At 41.6% G+C, this 19,440-nt stretch overlaps 2 protein-coding genes across 2 annotated transcripts; one reads left to right on the plus strand and one right to left on the minus strand.

The window, feature by feature from the left end:
- Positions 1-234: 234 nt before the first annotated feature.
- Positions 235-14,529, plus strand: vwa5b2 (von Willebrand factor A domain containing 5B2). Its single transcript, XM_059344947.1, has 22 exons — positions 235-364; positions 1,752-1,922; positions 2,576-2,791; positions 3,450-3,675; positions 3,775-3,932; positions 4,512-4,643; positions 4,730-4,854; positions 4,956-5,132; positions 5,619-5,729; positions 6,750-6,952; positions 8,261-8,375; positions 8,772-8,956; positions 9,030-9,247; positions 9,340-9,677; positions 10,165-10,402; positions 10,486-10,833; positions 10,912-11,049; positions 12,147-12,275; positions 12,355-12,405; positions 12,819-12,924; positions 13,118-13,241; positions 13,328-14,529. The coding sequence occupies exons 2-22, from the start codon at positions 1,784-1,786 to the stop codon at positions 14,087-14,089; spliced, it is 4,239 nt and encodes a 1,412-aa protein (XP_059200930.1). The 5' UTR covers positions 235-364; positions 1,752-1,783; the 3' UTR covers positions 14,090-14,529.
- An 87-nt stretch (positions 14,530-14,616) lies between these two features.
- On the minus strand, positions 14,617-19,420 carry alg3 (ALG3 alpha-1,3- mannosyltransferase). Its single transcript, XM_059345119.1, has 9 exons — positions 19,206-19,420; positions 18,408-18,507; positions 18,168-18,315; positions 17,793-17,953; positions 17,234-17,354; positions 16,933-17,138; positions 16,192-16,269; positions 15,719-15,862; positions 14,617-15,621 (listed from the first exon to the last, which is right to left on the minus strand). Exons 1-9 carry the CDS (start codon positions 19,393-19,395, stop codon positions 15,441-15,443), a joined length of 1,329 nt encoding a protein of 442 aa, XP_059201102.1. The 5' UTR covers positions 19,396-19,420; the 3' UTR covers positions 14,617-15,440.
- Between the last annotated feature and the right edge of the window lie 20 nt (positions 19,421-19,440).

The raw sequence follows: 19,440 nt of genomic DNA on the forward strand, positions 1-19,440 counted from the left end.
CAGATTGTACATACAGTCATCTTAAAGTGCATGCAGATGATGTTCATATACATATTCTGATATTGTTTTATAATATTTGTAGTATCGTATCTCTGAATATGTGACTCTACTTTGTGGAACGATGTTTCCTTTTAGGGCAACCAGTGGATTTGTGGAGAGAGAGAAAGAAAGAGAGAGAGAGAGAGAGAGAGAGAGAGAGAGAGAGAGGGAGAGAGAAAGACAGAGGGAGAGGAGACAGCAGTATCTGTTACCAGGAAAACTCCTATCGTTGTATCACTGTGAAACCTGCAAGCAGATGTGATGGTGGAGTGATGCAGACACTGGACACAGAGGCAGATTATCAGACACTGCATTGAACTGTACAGTAAGTGTTCCTTTTGCCTTTTATCTGGAGCATGTAACTGACATAAGGGGACTGCAGTGTTGCCCAGAGATAACTCTTTGCCAGCTATGCTGCTGCAAACAACCAGACAGAATAATTAAAACTCACATAATGCAGAATTTTATTTGAAGGCTTGGTTTTTCTATACTAGCTGCTCTAGTAACTTTACCAAAATGTGTTTCTGAATGTTGTAATATCTTTTTAAAATATCTGCATTTAAGTTTCAGACAGAACTTTACAAGGTTGGTATGTGTATGTGCAATCATTCATTCTGCACCATGTGTTTATATACTGTAATGAAACACACACACACACACACACACACGCACGCACGCACGCACACACACACATACACACACACACACACACACACACACACACACACAACTCTAACTCATAATGTGCTAGGAAGTCCATCTGTTTTCTTCTCCCTGATAAATCTGAGCAGACTTTTTCATCAGCACAGGTCTCAGCAGTCTACAGTGGATGTTGTACTTACTTTTGTGTGTATTGTGACAACGCCGGTTGGTCCTACTTTAACAAACCAGGCATTTATTATTCGCCTGTTATGAGCTGAGTGCACGGTAGCCAGATGGAGGCTGTTGATCTTGTTAGAAAGGTAGATGTGAAAAAACCATTACCTGGACCACAGCAAACACACACGCACAACTGCACGCATGTGTGCATACACAAACACACATGCATACACACACAGTTCTGTGCAGTCGACCATTCGCTAAGCTGCAATCTGCACACTGGTCTCTGCACCTGCTGCACTTAAAGTTATTAAGTGGTCAGTCAGGAAGAATTATTGCGGACAGATTGAGTTTTATAAATTGGGAGTAGTTGGTGGTTTGCTACCAACTTTCTGTTAAAAAGCAAAAGAGTGTAGTCTACTATTTCTTATTATCCAGGCCCAGCTTAGAGTGCAGTTAAGTAAGAGTGAAACAGTAGTCGTAACTTCACACAGATTTGCATACAGGTTGATTGCATATGATAGGCATGATGCATAAAGTGTAGTAAGTGCTGACCTGTAAAGTTAATGATTGACCAAGCCTCTTACACTCTTAACTATCACAGTTGGTTGCTAAGAGCCTGAGGAGAGGAGATAGCTCGGCTACATGTCCAAGAGCTGATGTGTTCATATAAATAGACAACTGGAAGGCTTATACAGTATGCATAAAAAATGTTTGACAACGTGACATTTTAGGAGCTTTTAATAAATGCAGCAAATATGAGGTCTGATTTACAAAGATTACTGTGATTGCTCTGGGAATGGAAAATGAGAGAATTTAAATGCACACTCACATATTCCTCTTCCTGCCTGCTCAGACCATGTCACTTACTTGTGTTTTCATGCCACCAGCAGAACAGACAGAGGCTTACTGTTGCCCTGAAAAGATGGTGGGACTGAGAAACTGCTCCACATGGGAACCATTGCTACTGAAGGCCTCCTGCATCAAGTCCTGTGCCAACGGTTGCTCCCTGGGCATCACCGCACACCTTACCTACGCTAATGCTGACATAGAGTCTGTAGAAGGTGAGTCGTTGAAAGATACACTTATAACAATCATAGCAACTGTATTTCGACTGATTTGACTGTGTTTAATCAAGAGGGTGGCATGAAGTAACAACAAACAAACTTATTTTTAGTTTTCTACATTCAGCATCCATGTATATATATATAAATTATATGTATGTGATTTATTTGGAATACTGAGTTTGTAGCTGCTAGAAAAACAATTACAAAGAAAATGTTTAAGCCAGACCTATAGATGAGTGATATTTTATATATGAAAAATGCTTAATGGAAATAATCCTTGTTCCCATGAGGCTGACTGAAAAATGTATTTTCAACCTTTCCTTTATTACATTTCATTATACTTTATTAAATTATTTTTGCTATGTCAGTTGAAAATCATCTTGTCTTTCATTTTTGTGTTCTATAATTTTGTTGTAAAGAGCTGAAGAGATGGATATTATTCTGTAAAGTATGACTGTGTGAACTGCTGCTGTAAAAAAAACAAATAACAAACTGAGTGAGAAATCTTTATCATTACAAAATTATTTTCAAAATATCTATTTTCCTTTGATATGTGCTACATGTTAGCGGGCTGTAGTTTAATTTATTTCTAAATTGATGTAAAAGTCTGAAGTCGTTGTTCTGTGTGTCAAACATTTTTGGTCATCTAGGTGTGTTCGTGTACCCTCTCGGGGAAAAGGAGGTTGTGGTGGGCTTTGAGGCTGTGATTGCGGGCCGGTTGGTGGGGGTCCAGATCCAGAGTAGAGGGAAGCTGAAGGACTGCTGTTTGGATTGCTGCCCTGGATCTGGTCTTGAAGGCCACTGTGGGAATGGCCGGGAGTGGGGCTGCTGTGGCAGCTCTAGCCTCGACATGCAATGCACCAACGGTGAGGAATGGAGGAGGCTTCTTGTATTTTCCCTGTAGATAAAAAAGCTAATTTGTTCTAAACTGTAGCGTGGAGCGTCCACTGCTGTAATGATCTGGTGCCTGCATGAATACAAATATAGCCAAGTCCCTTCCCTGTCCTGTTTTAGCCTCTCTGAGGATAGAAGGACAGACAAGGGAGGCAAATAGATTTGGCTGCCTGCCTAATGGTAAAATGGTGTTCACTTAGTAGAAACATATATCAACTTAAAGTATATAGTATTTTAATGGAAACTGTAGCCTATCATGTGCATGGAACAATTTCTCTGATATAGCCAACACCACACAGATTCAAGTAATCCTTAGATTGCAATGATGAATTATTTTATATTTGACTGTACCAAAATTAATTAGGGGTTCAGAATAGCAATAGAGGTGTGGGTCCACATCAAGATTTTTTCATCTATTGTTGGATTCACAAAATAAAAGATCTTGGATTGCACGTATAGACTGTACAAAGGGGTGTATGTAGCCACCGAATGTCACCCATAGTTTTAAATTACATATTTACATATGTACATAATTCCTTTAAAAAAACAAAATCACAGACAAAATCAAGAACGAAATTCAGCCCCTATTTCTGTTGAAGTGTTGTAGTAACTACTGTATTTCTGCTTTAGGACATCTCATCTTGGATGAAGACCTTGAACGAACCACCTTTATCGTGGGCACAGGCGTCATTGGCCCCATGGATATCGTGTCTGTTATCATAAGCACCACACTTGAACTTCCCACATTAGAAAATGGAGCCATACGCATCGTCTACCCCACATTGCTTACACCGATCGTCACTGGCCAGATGACTCCAAGCAAGAGTGAAAATGGAGGGAAGTCTGAAGAAACTGGGTATTTATGTCGCAAAAAAACTGTGGCAACACTATTTTACCCTAAAATACTTTTCATGGAATTAGACGTAATTGTTCTTTTGTTTTTTCACCTCCTCAGACCAACCAGCTGTTTCGGTGCCACCTCAGGAAAACAAGACCGGGCCCTGGACTCTGAGCAGCAGTGTGCCCATGCCATCTTCACTACTCCAGCTGCCAATCTGGCACCTTACGAACTCAACTTCCAGCTGCTGGTCAGAGGAGCCTGCCTGCTGGCCGGTACTGCCTTTCTTCACAAATATCTTTGATTGAGTGTTTCTTGGCTCAGTTATTGTTGGAATGGTGGGCAATCTCATTACAAAATAAAAGGAATGGGTTTACAGAGAGGGCCTGAATCCAAACACAGCCAGGACACAAAATCCAAAGGGGATAGAGGGAGGACTTAATCTCCTCTACTGGTGTTTGCTGTAGAAAGAAAAAACACACTCAAATTATGATGTAATAGGCTATGCATGACTGGTGTTTATACATCTTAAAGGGACAGTTCACAACCAAAACTACACATTTAATATTACCTCAAATGCTATAGATAAATATGGGTTGTCTTAATGTGAGTGTCCAAGTTTTGGAGATGTAGTGATATATTTTCAGTAACTGGGTAATGATTTATTGAAAGAGACATTGCTGTTGAGTTTATCAGATGTATTTTAGGGGACATCCCGTCTTGTTCTGTTATATTTAAGTGAAGGCAGACATCTCTGCAGCTGACATCTCTCACCAAAACAATCTAGATAAATAACACCAAAGTTTGTGGTTTTCCTCTCCTCCTTTATTTCTTCCTAAATTCTTTATTTGTAGGACTGGAGAGCCCCACCCACGCTCTCAGGGCTGATGCAGACCCCAGTGCCCAAAGTGCCTCTGCAACCTACATCACCTTGGCACAGGAGCATCCATATGACAGACACATAGAGATCATTCTGCACCTCAGTGGTGAGCAGCTGAAAACTGTCCCTACTTACGGTTTTTCTTCCTAGTTGTGTCAGTTTTTCCTGAAAATTATCAAACCTCTTCCACAGAACCTCATAGCCCATTGGTCATATTAGAGAGAGGCAGGCTCTCTTTCAGCCAGTATGAGCAGCAGATCTGTTCCCGCCGCGATTTCATTCGCTGCACTCGGAAAGATTCAGAACCTGAGAGGAAGGTTTGTAGTTACTCACGCTGCTTTGCAAAATCTCGCATGTGTCCCAATTCATGTACCCTGATTTTGCATGAAAACATGCTGATGTACCACTTGGTCTGCAGTTGGAGTTTGTGAGGAAGCGATACCACAAGGACATTCTCAACAGCCCTGTCTTGATGCTCAATTTCTGTCCTGACTTGCTGCATGAACCTCTGGAGCTGCACAAAGCCACCAGAGAACTGCTGTTCCTTGTTGATCGCAGTGGCAGCATGAGTGGCGCCAACATCCATCGCGTAAAGGCAAGCTACAGGCAGGATGAAAACATAGCAGTGAACCAGGGTTTATATTCCTAAGATGTACAGGTGCATCTCAATACATTAGAATATCATGGAAAAGTCAATATCCAGTAGTTCAAGTCAATAGCCCCAACCAAGCACTGAGTGCATATAGATGGACATACTTTTCAGAGGCCAAAATTTCCATATTAAATATATTTCTTATTTTTATAATTGGTCTTTTGTAATATTCAAATTTTTTGAGACACTGAATTTTAGGTCTTTATTAAATGTAAGACATAATCATTATAATTAGAAGTATTAAATAAATTAAGACATGAAATGTTTCATTCTGTGTGTAATGGATCTATATGTGTTATTTCCACTTTTTGAATTGAATTACTGAAATAAATAAACATTTCTATGATATTCTAATTTACTGAGATGCACCTGTATTCTTCAGATACATTCATCTGGCCCCCTCCTGTCCGTCCCTTCTTCTTTCCACAGGACGCCATGGTGGTGGCACTGAAGAGTCTTCCTTCTGGCACCATGCTCAACATTGTCGGGTTCGGCACCACCATCAAGCCTCTGTTTACCTCCAGCAAGCTCTGCACTGATGTAATTTTTTTAAGCTCTGGCATTGCTTTAATTAGATAAGTATCTGAATCTTTCTTGTTTATAGGATTTTCAGTGAATCATATGGCTTGCTTAATAACATCTGAATTCCTTTCAGTGAAAGAATATACATGGAGCATTTGGATTATGTTTATTGAAAGCAGATGTTTTTCAACCATGTAGGACTATCTGTGCTATTTTGTCGACTCTCTAATCAGGCAATAGGTCAGATCCTTGGGTTGCCTTAGTAGCAGAGTATCAGGTTTTATTCAGACCAGGGGCTGCAAGTACAAACAGTTTGCACATACTACCGACCATATGGTGACCTTTCACGCATTAGGCATGAGAAGTCCTTCCATCTCCTCGCCTGTCAGGCATGTTTGTCCACAGTGTGATTTGAGGTGGTTTTAAGGCAGGTGCTAATGTGTGTATGTTTGCTCTCTCTTTATTAGAGATGTGCCGATTCAATTCTTTGCCACCCTCACAGGGTAATTGGGGAATCATATATCAAACAGTGAATTTATCTTGACAACATAAGTGATGTTTGCACAGGCAATGTCATGCAGTTGGACAGGTGTTGTTGTTTGATGCTTGTATCTCTTTACTATTTGATAGCATTTCACTTTTTGTTTTATTCTGCATATGCATACTTGCAGTAGGCAATTTGTTAACCTAGTAGCAGAGAAATGCAGATTAAGTGCAGAGGAAGAGGGCTTGTTTAGCTGATAAACATATCTAGTTTAACCATTGATTTTTTATCTGGCTAAAGTTCACAAAAGTCAGAAGGCCCTGACCTTGGCTCTGAAATATCGATAGACAAACTGTGCTGTAATGATTAATCTGAGGCACTGTCCATGGTGCTGAAGGGTCAGACAATGTAACTGCAACTTTTTCTGAGTTTGCTCTTCTGGCAGTTTTGTTTTTCTTTTTGGGGGCGGGGTTATTCATGGGGTGGTAAATGGCAGGTGACTGAAAAAAGTCCAGGTCCACCCCCACCCCAAATATCTTTTTCTCTGCATGCAGGTCATTTTAATGCAGGCATACGAGTACATCCAGAGGATGAGAGCCGACATGCGAGGCACCAACCTGCTGGGGGCGCTGTCTTGGGTGTACCAGCAGCCCATGCAGCGCTCATATCCTCGTCAGGTCTTCATCATCACAGATGGATCCATTAGCAATGTGGCTAAAGTTTTGGAGCTGGTCCGCAGAAACACATGCGCTGGCAGGTACTGAGGCAAAACTCAAAGGACCTACCTTGAATTTTAAAGACTTTGGTTTTATTGCATGGCTCCACTGTGAGCAACATGTGCTCAATACTTCCCTCAAATACTACCAAACACATTCATTTCTGCTCAAATCCTACTATTATTAACACTTCCACCACTAAACTTGGTAGTGCAAAACAGTTTTCTTTAAGAATTCAAGGTAACACTCAAGATAAGTAATTTACATACAAATGGTTATTTTAGAAGTGAAGTATTCCTTTAACTGTCAATAACATGTTAAACCTATGGAAATCACGTGTCAAGAATGATACAGAGGTGTCCAATATGAGGCAAAAAAACTAAAACAAAAAAATTATTTTAATTCAATCAACTAGTTACCCAAGGTTTATTATTTGGCTGGCACGTGATAAGACATTAAAACACTGTTGGTGACAAGGAAGCAGAGAAGAATGGAGTGCAGTGAGTGCAGGCAGAATGAGGTGATAAATATGACAGAGACCCCATGGGGGAGGAAAGAAAGGAAGAGAGGAGACACAAGCAAACAGCGATCTTAAGGAGCTGAGACCAAAGCTCTGTGAAAGAAAGAAAAGAAAGGGCTGAGGTATTTTCAGACCCGCCCAGTAATCCCGTTAAGTGCTCTCCTCTGCAGTAAGAGTCACGCCCCTCTGGTTTTCCCCAGGCCCTTCAGCAATGCACAATAACTCCATTTATCTCTCATTAGTATTCTCCTTGCTTGACTGACTTTCTCCACTGTATTTTGGCTGTCCCTACGTACACTATGTACATAATTTATTAAATCTCAATACATCCCATTTCAATTAATTTTAATTACAATTCAGTCCAAATAGGCCTTGTATTTGTATCATTTTGATTTTCTGTCTTCTTATCAATGTTAACAGTATCTGTCCAACCAGACAGACTTGCACACAAGCAAGATCTCAGCCTTCTCAATTATTCTGTCCCCTGCTCTTTTCAAACTCTCAATTAGCCAAATGGCTTGTGATCCCTCCGAGTATCCAAATAACAGTTCTGTCTGTTTGATGACTCCACGTTTTGTCTTTTTCTCAGACACATGGAAGCCTCTGTATGTCATTAGTGAATCACAAATAGATACTGTACTGGTAGGTCAAATGGAAAAACCCAGTGACAGAACACATCGTACATACAGTGCAGGCAGTGCATCAAAGACCGCTCTGTAAAAACAGAAAAGTAAAGAGTAAAGATAATATCTCACATAAATATTTTGGTATCATCATTTCATTTTCTCAAAGGATGTGATTAATATCTTATACTGTTTCACTTCTGCAGGTGCTTTGGCCTGGGCTTTGGTCCCCGAGCCTGCAGGAGACTCCTGCAGGGCGTTGCCAAACTGACAGGCGGGACTACAGAGTTCTTGAATGATGAGGAGAGACTCCAGCCCAAGGTCAGCAGCACTGCACCACTGCCATCTACTGGAGACAATATGAATTGCACAACAGTTATAAGCATGGTCTTACAAGTACTTTGTTTTCTTTTACAATATAAATACATAGAGCTTTAGTTGTTCACATTTGCCTTTTAGCATTTGTTAAGCCATTGAAAGTGGTGAAAATCACATTTACTCAAGTACACTTCTTAAGTACAGTTTCACCTTTTAATATCACATGGGTAATTTCTCTGCAGAATAAGTACTTTTGCGTTTGATACTTTCAGTACAATTTGCAGAGACTACTTGTAATTTTGCTTCTCATTTAAGAATTTTCTTCTTTCACTGGCCACTATTCAGTTGTAAAAATGAATTGCAAAGCCTTTAATTTAGAAATATTTTCTGTCTCCTCAGTTAATAAAGTCTCTGAAAAAGGCCTTTGAACCTGTGCTGACTGATGTACGGATCGACTGGTATCTGCCAGAAAACATGGAGGCGTTTCTTTCCCCTAATGAAATCCCTCCGCTCTACCCCGGGAATCGTCTAATTGGATATTGCACTCTTTACGATATGACAAATTTCAAAACAAAAAGGACAGAGGTATTCATGACTACAGTTAGTAAAAGTATGTCTGTGTCTACATAGAAAAACAGGTCTCTAACTTTTTTTATCGTCTCAGGGACGGGGCTATAAAGGCGTACATCGTGGCTCTACAGGTTCAGTTTTTGGACAATCAAATGATGAGCTTTCACCTCCTCCTGCGTCCGAGTTGATGCCTGTGGTGACGTGTGCAGATGGCACTGACTTGGAGGAGGCACTGAGGGAGATTTCCAGAGAAATCTCCTCTGAGTTCTCCTGTGCCAGGAACACAGATCCTGGAACCAGCCCAGGTCAGTCACTCGCCAGTGATTTCTTGTAGTGAATAGATATACAGTAATACAAGACTGGACACCTCATTTCACCTCATTTTTTTTTGCTCTAGGTGTGGAGCTACACTGGTCCAGTGACATTAGGAAGAGGATCCAGGAAAGCTCTTATATACAGGAACAATATGTCCTCACTCGCTGCTCACTCAGCAGTGAGCGGAGTCTGCAAACACAGTCCCACTCGCACATACACGCCTCGTCCAACTCTGACTCGGCAGGCGGGGTCTTTCTGCCTGACCCTCATTCCCCTGGTTCAGTGCTGGATACAGGGTCTTTACCCCAAGGCCTTGAAAAGATGCCCCCTCCAGAGCAGAGATCATCCCTGTCTCGCTGGGCAGACTCTGCATGGCAGCAAAACCTCTCAGCAGAGACCCCTGATAACGGGGCAGAAAAGGTACGATTGGCTATAATAGTCACCATAAAATTATTTTCTGTATTCCTACAGGTTACTGGCAAGATGTAAATGGAACATGCTATAAAACTAAATCTCCATTTCTGCTGCAAAATAGTTTGACGGGAGAAAGTATTTAGTACTGTGATTTTTTTTCTTTCTCTACCCCCTACTTTGTGACAAATTATAACAGTAACACTGAGAGAAATCTGTTGTGGAAATTGAAACATACCAATGTATCCACCAACACAGTAAAGCAGAAAAAAGACATGTTGTGTTCTGGAAAAGATTGTGCATCCAGAACCAATGTAGTACTGCAGATACACAACAGAAGTACTGTAATGTGTATATCAATTACATAAAACTAATATATCAAAGATATAGTACAGACAGATACATTTACATGTTTAAATGTGAGTTATATGTGATTTAATGAAAAATAAAATAGCAGTCTTTTTGAACCTGCTTGATTTCCCTCTTACACAACCAGAATGCACATCTGGATGGAGGTGATGAGTCTCGTAGAAGACATAAAGCTCTGGCCCGTTCAACAATGGCAGCACGGAGTTTCTCTTCGCCGCAGGGTGAGCTGGAGATGCATCGCCTGAGGAGAGCTCTGGAGAGGGTCTCCTTTGACCAAACACTGGGAGGGAGGCTGGATGAAAGCGACGGGGAGACAAAGCCCCCATCTAGAGGCACACTGTCCCGCAGAAGCCTCACTGACTCCAGTAAGTTATAGCACAAAAGAAGTAACCTCCCTATTTTGTCTCCAACACATTTCTATCTCTCTCTTTCTCACTCTGACCCTCAGATGGACTCTTGTTCCCCGCTTCTCCTCTGGACTGGGACAGCTTCACAGACCCAGAGTATCTCTTCACTGCTGCTCCACCAGAGGATCCTCCACCGGGTCAGTGCCGCTCGCTCATCCACGGCCTGATGAGCGGCAGACCTGTGTCCTGGGAGGTCACTGTGGACCTGGGGCACCTCTGGACCCCTGAGGGCCAGGAAACACCAGCAGCTGAGGGATGTGGAGGAGTAGGAGGAGGCGAGGAAGGAAAAGGAGGGGAACCATGGGAGGAGATCATTCACCAACTGACTGCTCGCTCAGTTATCAGGGACTTTGAGAAAATGGCAGAGAAGGAGAGTGATATTGGACATGGTGAGGCTTAACTACTTTAAGTCCCACATTAAAAAAGTTATCCGGTTTACATACTATCTGCCTCTTACTGTTTCTTAGGTTCAGCCAAGCGATACCGCATGAAAGCCATCCAGACCAGTAAGCATTGTAACATCATCTGCATGTACACAGCCTTCACTTCCACTGACAACAACCCCAACAAAGGCTTGCCAGACAGCGTGGATGTCCAAAACACAGGTGTGGCTGACTACACTACCGACTCACACACACTCAGACAAAAACTGTTGTAGTTTGCTATGCCTGTTTGTATGATCTGTTAGAATTATGAGGAAAATACATGATTTCATATACTAAGGCATAGGTGAAAACACAATCTAGTCTGTACAGGTACATCTCAAAAAATTTGAATATCATGAAAAAGTTCAATATTTTTTGTCAATTCATACATTATATAGATTCATTACACAGAGTGAAATATTTCAAGCCTGTTTTTCTTGTAATTTTGATTATTCTGGCTTAGAGATAATGAAAACTCAAAATTCAGTGTCTCACAAAGTAAGAATATTGTGAAGAAGTGCAATATTGGAGTCCACAGTCAGTGGTGATTTGGGGCCATGTCCTCTGCTGGTGTTGGTCCACTGTGTTTTCTGAAGTCCACAGTCAACATAGCAGCCATCTACCAGGAGATTTTAGAGCACTTAATGCTTCCACAAGCTCTTTGGAGATGCTGATTTCATTTTCCAGCAGGACTTGGCACCTGCCCACACTGCCAAAGGTACCAAAAGCTGGTTCAGTGACCATGGTGTTACTGGACTGGACTGGCCAGCAAACTGGGCTGACCTGAACCCCATAGGAGTCTATGGGCTGTTGTCAAGAGGAAGGTGAGAGACACTAGACGTAGATGACCTGAAGGCTGCTATAAAAGCAACATGGTGCCGTAGGCTGATCTCCTCCATGCCACGCCATATTAATGCAGTAATTCATGCAAAAGGAGGCCCAACCAAGTATTGAGTGTATAGAAATGAACATACTTGTCAGAAGCTTGACATTTGTGTTTAAAATATTATGAATAATATTTTTTTTTAATTTATCTAATGTAATATTGTAATTTCATGAGACACTGCGTTTTGTGTTTTCATTATCTGTAAGCCAGAATCATCAAAATTACTAGAAAAATAGGCTTGAAATATTTCACTCTATGTGTAATTAGTCTATATAAGTTTCACTTTCTGAAATATTTATCAAAAAATATTTAACTTTTTCACGAGATTCTATTTTTGAGATGCACCTGTATATGAGCTTTTGTGTGTGTGTGTGTGTGTGTGTGTGTGTAGGGATGCATTTGGGGAACAGGAGGAGTTCCCAGTCAGGTAGTCGCCGACAGAGGGCTTATTCTGTCGGTTTGGGCAGACGGCGCACCAGCAGAGACAGCGAAGAGATGGAGGAAACCTGCAACTCCACAGGTAGACATACTGTGAATGATACCACCACCCATTTCTGTTGTCAAGACTTTAGGTCATCAACAATCTTTGTATCTCTCAGACAGAGATGACACCCCTGCCTCACCCTGTAGCCTTACATCCTGGGACTCTAGTAAGTATTGTCGACTCGATAGATGAACACATTCTCGTGTCAGTGTAGTATCAAGGTTAGAGGCATGTGGCTAAAAAGTCAGTGCAGAACTCAAGGTGAGTGTATATTGAAGGAGGAAAATCTGAACAGCTCTCCCCTGACTTGATTATACACACTGGGAACACCTGAGGAAGATTTTTAAAGGATCACGCCACCCAAATTAAATTACTACTTGAACTGTATGGATTTTTTTCAGCTCATAGCATTACAAAAACTTAAAGAGCAGCATTTCCTCCCAACAACTATGCATTTTTTTTGTCTATTTCATAAAAATGGGTGACCTGAGCCTTTAAACACAGTCGGGAAACATCACTTTATCATGGTGCTGATGACATAATACTGTGTTTTATTCTACACTGCTGTCTCAGGTATAGGGGGCAGTGCGTACTCTGCTACAGCCCCAGCAATAACAGGCGCCCCATGCACTCGTTCACAGCGATCTATCGAGAGCAAATCAATGGAGAGCTTCTTTGGCAATAGGTAAGACGTCCACATTAAATAATATTTCTTTTGAATACGGCATTACTCTGTAAAGAAGTACTCTGTAGAAGTGTCGGTGCTGTAGTTACGTTTTAGAGTGAGCACTTTTTCTGAGCGGGGTGTATATTGTGTCTACATCCAAATGTTTAGATATTTAAAGGTAGAAAAACCCACATCTTTTTTAATATTCCAGATTTCCTCTGGGCAGGCTCAGGTCCTCTATTTCATCAGGAAAGCAGGTTCCTCTCAAGTCCCATTGTCTGTCTGCAGAGACTGAGAAACAACCTGAAACTGAAGCTCCAGACTACCTGCCCCTGGTGAGCTGTGCAGACACTTATAAACTTAACTACATACAAGCGTACAAACACATTTATTAATTATTGTCTTTATGTTGTCTAATCAGGTGCGTCTGCAGCTGGCATCAGGAGCTTTTCTCCTGACAGAGATCTACTCTGACTGTGTCCAGATCCCTCTGGACCGCCTGAAAAGGGCTTCACCCTACAGCCTCCACCGCCGCAGTCTCAGCCCGCCCTTCCGCTGCACATCTCCCAGTGCTCCATCTCTATCCACTTCTATCAAACCTCCCGGTGCTCCCACCAGCCACCATGTTACCTTTTCTCCTTCTTCCTGCTCCCTTGCCAAACCAGCCGCCCCACCTTTCCACCACACTCCAGACGACACCCCCTTGATGCTGGAGCCAAGGCTTCGCCGGAGACACTTGTCAGACCGAGACCCTGTCACTTCACCCCCTGACCTCCCCAGCTCTGAGGAGGGCTCCCTGGAGCTATCTGTCGGGCCCTCTCAGAGCCAGAGCCACGGGCAGGCGGACAGTGGTCGCGGATCGGAGACAGACGTCTGCGAAGTCTCCTCAATAGAGCCAGCTGACCTTCAAGGGAGCAGCCAGTTGTCTCAAGAGGACCTGGAGGGTTCGAGCTGGGCCACAGCTGTGGCTCTCGCCTGGCTGGAGCACCGATGTGCCGGCTACTTCATGGAGTGGGAGCTGGTGGCAGCAAAAGCGGACTTCTGGCTGCGCTGTCAGGAGCTGCCCGAGGGAGTGGACCTGGCAGGGCTGAAGGGAGCTGCCAGACAGCTGTTCCTGCTGCTGCGCCACTGGGATGAAAACATCAAGCTCAACATGCTGTGTTATAACCCCAATAATATGTGAGACACCGATATCTGAGGAAATTGAGCCAGATCTTCTGATTAGAATTATCACTTGTCACCAATGATAATGACTCCTTAAACCAATGCCTCTTACATGGAAGAGTAAATCCTGTATTTTATCTGCAGGATCAACTAAAACCATAACCTAGTGCCAAGTTCATTCTAGTATTAAGTTGCACATGAAAGATTTTCCTGATGTAAGACTTGACGATGAGATACCCTTAAGTAACATAGACCAAGTGGCCTTTTATCATTAATCTATATACTGCTTTATGCAATCACAAGAATGCCTTGACCATCTCAATGGGCTTTTTGTAGTCTAGATGTAGTCACTTACTTTGCCAGATGTATAATCACAGTCAGTCAGTGTTGAATGATTTTGAATATCAGGATGATGATTTGATAACTTGATGAAATATCACTTTAAATAATGAAATTATTGTTGGCAAAATAAAAACATTGGAATTTAGCTATTTTGTTGTATTATGTAGCAAAAAAAAACACATGGAAGAAGAAAAAACATCAAGGTTAAGTGGCATCTCTGTTTAATATAAAATGTCACACTGTTGCTGTTTCAGTCTACTGCACATTTTTCACATTAAATCTACGAATGTGTAGAGGGCCACTCACAAATTAAGGTGAAATGGTATGAAAAATAGCCATGATTGTCTTAAGCTTAGTTTTACACGCTTGTGAAAGTTTGGAAAAGATTTTTGGCCTTGCACTCGAGAATACTGCAGCTATTGTGGCAGTTGGAGATGCCACAGGTTACTGCCCGACATGCAAGGAATTTAAAGCTTTTAGTTCAAGTTCAGGGTCATCTGAATGACATGTCAATATACTGCCTTTTAAATACAATGGGCAAGATCATTTATGCAGCTGTATATGACCGTTTTTGATAATATCAGAATATCAAGCAAGGGAAGATGATTAGGCTAGTTAAATTATGGACTGTAGTTTCAAAGTGTAGAAATAAAGCCCATGTAACAAATTCTCTCAAAACAGCATAACATTCACAATTTCCTCTTAGCACTCTACTCCACTCTTTCTAATATGTATCTGAAAATGAAACCTGAGAATCCATATTTTCTTCCTGTTTTCATCTCTTCAACTGCAAGGGACTACTTCATCACGTAGGCATCTGTCTGCAGACCACACCCACACATTAGCTTCTTTCACTTCTAGCAGCGAGCTGAGATGAGAAGCATTAAATGGCTCCTTGTGTTCACTTATAAAAAACAGTCTATCCCAATGACCTCCCTCTGCTGTGAAGATCAAAGAGAGGAGGGCGACGGAGGCTGTTCGCCAGCTGATTGGACTAAGTACGACGTCCGGTCCGATCAGGCTGTTGCTCAGTGGCGTTTGTCCTTAACGGATGTCTGTTCTTCGGTCTCTGCTGGGGCTGGAGGCAGCGGTGGAGCCAGCCACAAGCAGAGGAGGATGATGAGGTGACAGACGTGGAGGGCGGTGGAGCTGCTGTTGGTAGAGGGGTAGGTGTTCCATGAAAGCTCGATCAGACCCAGGATCAGGACCCTGAACACAAGGAGACAAGAATATATAGGGTTAATCTGATGTGTGTTGTGCTGCAGAAAGCCAATCTAAAATTTAACATATAGGTTAGACTCCGTACCTGAGCAGGTGGGCCAGCTTCTTGACTCCTCCACTCCAGAGCAGGTAGGGCAGTGTGTGGAAGTACCAGACGTAGAACTGGTAGTGCAACGAACGACTGAAGCACATGCCGATGAAGTTAGAGGTGAACAGAATCAGCACCATCTGTGATTGTCTGTCAAGGTTTGACACAAAAGCTGCTGAACACAAGGAACATCGCTCCTTTCATCTTCTACCAATATGCAGACATGTTTAACCAATTTATATTTGACAACTAGCAGTAAAAGTAACAGTGCTCCTTACAATATTAATTTGTCCTTTTAAAGGGACTATTCTGAGGTCTGGGGGGGGTAATAGGTACTGACCCCCATCTACTGTAGGTAATACGATTATGGCTAGGTACCTCATACAATCCCACTTCAAAAAATCAGAAACTATGCCTTTAAGTGAGAGTACTTTTCAGATAGAAGAAGATTCAAACGGAACAAAAGGATATGATCGACAGTGGTTTTCTGAGCAGGTGTTTTCCTCTTTCTGGGATCCTTGAGGAGTTCCAAGATGTTTTCTCCTGGCCTGTAAAGAGAGAAAATAGTTACTTTTATTAAAAAAACACACTCAATGGCTAAAACATATCATATAAAACAAGATAAATACAACACATGTTGGTAACACCTTCCTTTACATTGAAAATGTGGAAAACTGTGACACAAATCTGAATCAAATTTTTGGATTAAGCATCATTCTGGCTTCACCTAATGATAAAGAGCGTGCTGAAACAGTAACAGGGATTAATTGTAATAAATAGCATAAAATTGGCAGTATTGCTTGACAACAAAGAAATAAATCTGACTTTTATATTAAGTGTATAACTGACTTACAATGGCATGAACTGCCGAAATGCATTCAACTTTTTATGTTCTTTGAGGTTTTAAGCAGCATCAGACAGAGGACTTCTATGCTTTTGAGATCTCTGCATTTCTTAAAAACAGCTTGTTGCATTGTCTCATAATGTCATGCTGTCGGTCAAGCTGAGCCAATATGGTGGCATTATTCGTACGATCCATGCTTCATCTTAATATTTGGAATATATCAGGGTCCATGAGATACTGAATGAGCAAACACCTGCTGTGTCATGGAACAAGAATTTGGCAGATCTTTAACCCCCGATTTATTCCAGCTCATCTCAAAGTATGGTGCCAACAGTAATAACCTTGGCACGGGCAAAATCTGTCTCACCTCTTCCAACGGCGGAGAGCAAAGAGCAGCAGGGCGAGCAGGTGGGCAGCCAGCAGGAGGAGGTGGAAGTACCGATTCAAGAAGAACCACTCGGGCAGGAAGCGCCAGTTGACCGTCCACTTGAACATAAACTGACGTCCAAGGTCAAATGCCCGGCTAATATAACCCATGGGATTCTCCAGGAGGAAAGGGAGACCCAGCAAAAGCTGCAATATCAAGACAGATTCATTTAGAGATGAACAATTAATAATATCTTGTTGGTGAAATTGCGCCTTGTTTTATGTTCTAAGTAATATTTTACCTGTATGCCTGCACACAAAGAGAGTTTGGGGATTGTCCTGATTAGACCAAACTCAGAAAGGAGAAGAAAAAGTAGTCCCGGAGCAAAAAGGAGCACGTTCATTTTCACAGACACTGCTAAACTGTCAAAAGAGAGGAAGATTGAGTTGTAATTTCATCATGTAAACAATTATACAAAGACACATTCCTCTAGAGAACGTTACTACATGAAAAACTGCAACTGTGCTGTTAAAGGGACAGTTTACCCCCAAGTTTAAAATTCACATTTTACTTCTTACCTGACCTTTTCTCAGATGTAAAGAAACTAGATGGCACTCAGCTTGTGGTGTTCAAGGTGCCCCAGAAAAGCAAATACATGAATAATACATTTGAAACATTCAACAATGTCTCTTTTTAAAAATCGTAATCTAGTAACATAGACCTTGTTGTCAGCAGTTTCCTGTTGGAACTATACTAGAAAGAAAATAGTTCCTAGATTGATAAATACCACTACAGGTAAGAGGAAAATATGTATTTGGAATTTGGGGGGTGTACTGTGCTTTTAAGGAGTCCACTCTTGCCTGTAAATGCCACAGCCAAGAGTCCAGTATTCATCCATGAAGAGGTTAACAGCTGCAAACAGCAGCATCATGGCCACTGGATCGTTAAACAGACGCAGCACAAAGATGGAGTGGATCCGATAAGAAGCACAGCAAACAAAGAAGAACACATAGGGAGGAACCTGGAAATAAAAAAGAAATAAACAAATATTATAATGGCGGAAAAAAGGAAATTACACTCATAGTGTTTTAGTACAGAGGACTATATTTTCCACATGAACTCAATGGCTTCATGATAAAAAAACACTCCAGTTTCATGGTGAATCACAGCAAATTTTATAATGCCAATTTTATAATGCCACATCGTACATTGAGGCTTTTGTCACACAGACTGACCTTCTTAGTGCGGTAGTAAATCCTGAAGACCAGCAGCAGTGTGATGAGGTAGAAAGCAGCAAAAAGGTACTGAGCCAAACGGATGTTCACCCCATGGCTGGTGATGTAGTACAGAGCTGTGAAGATGTAGACAAAGCCAGCCGGGTACCTGCAACAACAAGATGATAATTTATCCTGCACTGAAAACTACGTTCAAGGGATGGAGAGGCCTCAGTTACAAAAATCTTTTAAAAAACTTACACCAAGGGGCCGGTGTCTCCTTTAAGCTCAGTGTAGTCATAGGTACCATTGATGACTCCCTCTACTTCATCCATGTAGGCTTTCCAGTCTATCTCAGTGTCTGAAATAAATAGCATAAATCAGTGATCATGAATGATGGGGAAGGTTATGAAAATAATGTATCTGTCATGCCTGTCTATTATTATTATTATCCATCCATCCATCTATCTAATTTTTCTAATTATCATAATTTTGATCGCTTATTACATTTTAAAACATAGTGTGAAATGCCCATCACAATTCCTCTATTTTGTGGTGTCCTACAGTTAATTATTTCACAACAAAACCCATAGCTTCAAGCTTTTAAGCCGTTAGAACAAACCAAGAAAACTTACGCTTTATTATCAATTTTAAGAATATACAATTTATTGATTTTAAAAAAACTAAGAGAAAGTTTAATTGATTATTAAATTATTTTTGATGACAACTGACAAAGCCTTACGTGAGACAAAGCAGTAGATTTGTCAAAATAAAGTAAAATAGAAGACATAACGTTACTAATGCTTGGATTGGGGGTATAGACAGCAAAAATCGTGTATTTAGCTGCATGAAGGGTTAGCTAGAAGGTGCAGAAAATAATGAATGTAATTTAACACTAGAACAGAACAATTGAATTTTGCCATGTAAGGGCAGTACATTTCCTTTGACAGGTGGCAGTATAAGTTAGTAGTTTTGCTAATGCTAGCCATTTAGCGTTCAGATACTTTCACAAACATGACAAAGCAACATAGCATGCTAACTAGCCGCGCAGCTACTTACATGCTACTTTCTGTATGACCCACACATTGATCCCGATCTCCAGGAACCACAACACTGAAACGACCAGTAACGTGTATTCCGTCTTGAACAGGACCAAATGTTTATCCTGCCACAGTGTCTGAAGTTTACCCCACAGTGGGGACGGGGGACCCGGGGGACCCGGGGGCTTTCTCCGCACACCTCCTGCCATCTCGGCGGCTCAGACACGGAGAGAGACGTGGAGAGAGGCCGCAAC

This window comes from Centropristis striata, chromosome 11 (genome assembly GCF_030273125.1).
Source record: "Centropristis striata isolate RG_2023a ecotype Rhode Island chromosome 11, C.striata_1.0, whole genome shotgun sequence".
NCBI classification, from domain to species: domain Eukaryota; kingdom Metazoa; phylum Chordata; class Actinopteri; order Perciformes; family Serranidae; genus Centropristis; species Centropristis striata.

Coding starts and splice junctions, on each gene's coding strand:
- vwa5b2 (XM_059344947.1), top strand. CDS start 1,784: ATGGTGGGACTGAGAAACTGCTCCACATGGGAACCATTGCTACTGAAG. Junction 10,403..10,485: donor CAGAAGCCTCACTGACTCCA/GTAAGTTATAGC, acceptor TCTGACCCTCAG/ATGGACTCTTGTTCCCCGCT. Junction 12,925..13,117: donor GAGAGCTTCTTTGGCAATAG/GTAAGACGTCCA, acceptor TTAATATTCCAG/ATTTCCTCTGGGCAGGCTCA.
- alg3 (XM_059345119.1), bottom strand. CDS start 19,395: ATGGCAGGAGGTGTGCGGAGAAAGCCCCCGGGTCCCCCGGGTCCCCCG. Junction 18,508..19,205: donor GGTCATACAGAAAGTAGCAT/GTAAGTAGCTGC, acceptor TATTTATTTCAG/ACACTGAGATAGACTGGAAA. Junction 16,270..16,932: donor GCTCTCCGCCGTTGGAAGAG/GTGAGACAGATT, acceptor CTCTCTTTACAG/GCCAGGAGAAAACATCTTGG.